The sequence below is a fragment of the Oryza glaberrima genome, chromosome 5 (genome assembly GCF_000147395.1).
Source record: "Oryza glaberrima chromosome 5, OglaRS2, whole genome shotgun sequence".
NCBI classification, from domain to species: domain Eukaryota; kingdom Viridiplantae; phylum Streptophyta; class Magnoliopsida; order Poales; family Poaceae; genus Oryza; species Oryza glaberrima.
In genome coordinates, this window is record NC_068330.1 from 4,984,322 (window position 1) to 4,987,505 (window position 3,184).

Consider the following 3,184-nt stretch of genomic DNA (forward strand, 5'->3'; position numbering starts at 1 on the left):
TGTTTGTTAGTGTCAAAACCTGCTTTATTAGGTTTGGAGCAGGATCATGGTCATGCAATTTAAAGAGAATATGTCCCCTCAACTTGCATAATTTATCCTTGCTTCATTACGCAAGTAACTGATGCCTGCCATCTGTTAGTTCTGTACTAAAAGTGGCCTGTCAAGATGTTTCACCCAAATCTGATCCAATCTCTTCTGAAAATGACATCCACTGTTACATCTCCTGACCTCTGCATTAGTCAGTTAGGTGTGTATGTGATCAATGAGCTCCTTGCATGTGTAATGACAAAACATGGGGATTAATGATTAATAGATCTTTATTGGCAGCACACCAAACGACAGGTAAACATCGATCACAACCTGAACAAGAACCTCACTTTCAGAAAAAGAGAAGAAATTAACTTGTACTAGAAAAACCAATTAATTTAGACATTTTTGTAATTGGTTCCATGCATGCATGCATAGCTAATTAACCTCATGTGCTGTACAAGGAGATGATCATGTGTGTGTATGCAGTGAATAAAAGGAAAGAAGAAATTTTTGGTAGCTGAGGTTTTTGCCTGTCCTTGTCATTGCCCACTGCAAACTGAATATTGTGAGCTCATCTTTCACCTTCTCCAGGCTCTGAAAATCCAAACCAGCAACCACCCTTGCCATGCCTTTGTGTCAACATAAAGCTATAAGGTGATTGCAAAAGTATGGTATGATATGATAAAAACCATTTCTTCTTTGCTTTTCTTATCTTATTTTGTGCATGGGCTGATCACTGATTGTCATTCTAACATTACAGTAACACCTAACTTTCTGATTGAGGTACATGATCTCCAAAACATCCTTTTCTGAACTCCACTTTTATGAGGAGCACTGAAGATGAAGATCAGGTAACTCTGATGGTCCCGAAGAAAGGCGTGCTCGGCGACGGACCGGATTGGTCAGATAACCGGGATGTGGACATCTTTAGCTCCAGGTCAGGCATCTGGAGCTGCACCTGAGGATTTGCCAGCAATGTCAGGGAAGGTGAGTGCTGTGATGCTGATGAACTGTTACTCATCAGGTTCAGACATGGAGGCAGGACAACCTCCTCCTTCACCACGCCGACACCGATCGACATGCCGGGGATCTGCAGTTCAGATGCAGATCCTGAAATGGGCATTGCTGCTGCCCTCTTGCTACCTTCAACCTGAAGAGTTTGCACATGACAGGGTGGTCATATTACATGACAGATACAGTGTCATGGAACAAAAGGTGACACATGTGATGAGATATCTGAGAATTGAGCTGTCATGTACCACATCAAAGAGGCTGGACCTCCTCTTCTTCTGTGTCATACTGTTCTGCCTCAGGAAGTACTTCTGGGCATGGCTGGCGACCTGCGTTGGAGTCCGGGTAGTGACGAAGTGCCGAGAAATGCCCCGCCAGTCGCCTTTTCCGAGCTTGTCAAGGCCGGCGAGGAACATCCGGTGTTCTTCCTCAGTCCATGGAACTCCTGAGATTCAGAAGTTACAGATCATCATACACTTGTTGAAATGCCAAGCAACTCCTATGTTGAACTGATCTTTTAAGAGTCAACTTAAATATTCAGTAAACCTGAAGCAACTGATAATGACAAGTGGCAACAATCAATCATTTGATAAGTGCAAAATTCAGTGAATAACGAGAGAAATCAAAGGTAAAGAACTAAAGATAAGTAGTCTGGACTTGCAAACCATCAAAGATAATGTTGTAACACAAAAAAATCACATCTGTGGTGTAAATTGTAATTAGCCCTACTCGATCAAAACCATGAGGAAGCTACTAAGAACACAAGCTGATGATTATTCAGGCTCACCTTTCTTCCTCTCCTGAACCCTTCCCATGAGCCCATCAGAGAGGTACCCATTGGAGACCCTCTCAGTGTTCTCCTCAATCGAAACAAGCGAAGATGACGACGACGAAACCGACGGCGAGGCAGAAGCTCCATAGTATGCTGGTGATGCCAAGCACTCCATGCTGAGGCACTTCTTCAGAGGAGATGAGCCTCCTCCTACCTGCAGCTGCACCCCAAACAACCTCAAGCCACCACAGGCAGTAGCAGCAGCAGCAGTAGTACTACCACTGTTGCTGCTGCTGATGCTGTGATCAAGAACTCTTTGGCCACTGCAAGTCCTGGAATTGTGGCCATTGTTCCCACAGCTAGAGCACTTCCTAGCCATGGTTACTGATGATTTCAAGATGGAGCAAATGGAAGAATAAGCTCAAGATGATAGTCTTCTTCTTCTTCTTCTTCTCTGTCCCTGTGGATAGATAATTAATCTTGGTGTGTGTAAGGTGTTATAGCTAGCTAGAGGGCTTAATAAAGAGGGCAATAAAATGTGGTAGGGGCTACTTGGGAAATCATCTAGCACTCCTGTCTGAATGAAATGGACATCTTGGCATCACCTCCCTATGGCAGACATTTCAGTGCAAATATGGCCTAATTTTATTTATTTATTCTAAAACATGTGTAGAGAACCAACAGAATGAGCACAGGTGTCTTTGGAGCCCATGATACTAATTCTTGCTTGGTGTCACTTTCAGTACACCGTATGTATCCATGAATCACACATTTGTTCAATACTTATTGCTGTGCCCTTAAGCATTTCAGAGACAAGGTTTCAATCACAGAGAGTCAGATGATTGCAACAGGATATGCTCCTTGGTAACGTGTATTTAGTACAAATTGACCGAAAAAAAACTTGTAAATCAATCAGGTTGCTATAGGTTAAGCATGTGTTAAATATGGGGCCTGTTTTTTTTATCAAAGTGACCATCATTTGGAGAAAGAGAGAGGGTATGATTATTCTAGGATGATAATGGAACAGTGAGAAGCAGGGCACATATATTTATTTTCTGGATGTTTCTTGAAAAAAATAAATAAGAGTCAGTATCAAGATTCATCACTGATGTTTATCAGCAGAGAAATAGCAACAGCACTTGACCAATCATAGAAAGATTTTTCATGTAGAAAATAGGAAGTGGAGGTGCAACTCTGTTTCAAATAGAGAGGATTACATCAAGGATGTCAGCTGCTGATAAAACATTAGACTGAGACATAAACTGAAAAAAAAAAATCAGTGGACAGAATTAGAGTTTGTTGGACAACCTAATCTGACCGTTTGGGAATGGGTGAGAAGTTTGTATTGCTTTCGTGAATTCAAACCCATAT

The 3,184-nt window shown here is 42.0% G+C and overlaps 1 protein-coding gene across 1 annotated transcript; it reads right to left on the bottom strand.

The window, feature by feature from the left end:
* Positions 1 to 299: 299 nt before the first annotated feature.
* Positions 300 to 2,433, bottom strand: LOC127772679 (transcription factor MYBS3-like). The gene is made up of 3 exons (XM_052298633.1): positions 1,829 to 2,433; positions 1,290 to 1,486; positions 300 to 1,180 (listed from the first exon to the last, which is right to left on the bottom strand). The coding sequence occupies exons 1-3, from the start codon at positions 2,190 to 2,192 to the stop codon at positions 878 to 880; spliced, it is 864 nt and encodes a 287-aa protein (XP_052154593.1). The 5' UTR covers positions 2,193 to 2,433; the 3' UTR covers positions 300 to 877.
* Between the last annotated feature and the right edge of the window lie 751 nt (positions 2,434 to 3,184).

Excerpts from the sequence above, each read along its gene's own strand:
- LOC127772679 (XM_052298633.1), bottom strand. The coding sequence starts at position 2,192 with ATGGCTAGGAAGTGCTCTAGCTGTGGGAACAATGGCCACAATTCCAGG. Across the intron at positions 1,487-1,828 it reads GGTTCAGGAGAGGAAGAAAG|GAGTTCCATGGACTGAGGAA; the intron begins GTGAGCCTGAAT and ends TCTGAATCTCAG. Across the intron at positions 1,181-1,289 it reads GGTCCAGCCTCTTTGATGTG|GTTGAAGGTAGCAAGAGGGC; the intron begins GTACATGACAGC and ends CAAACTCTTCAG.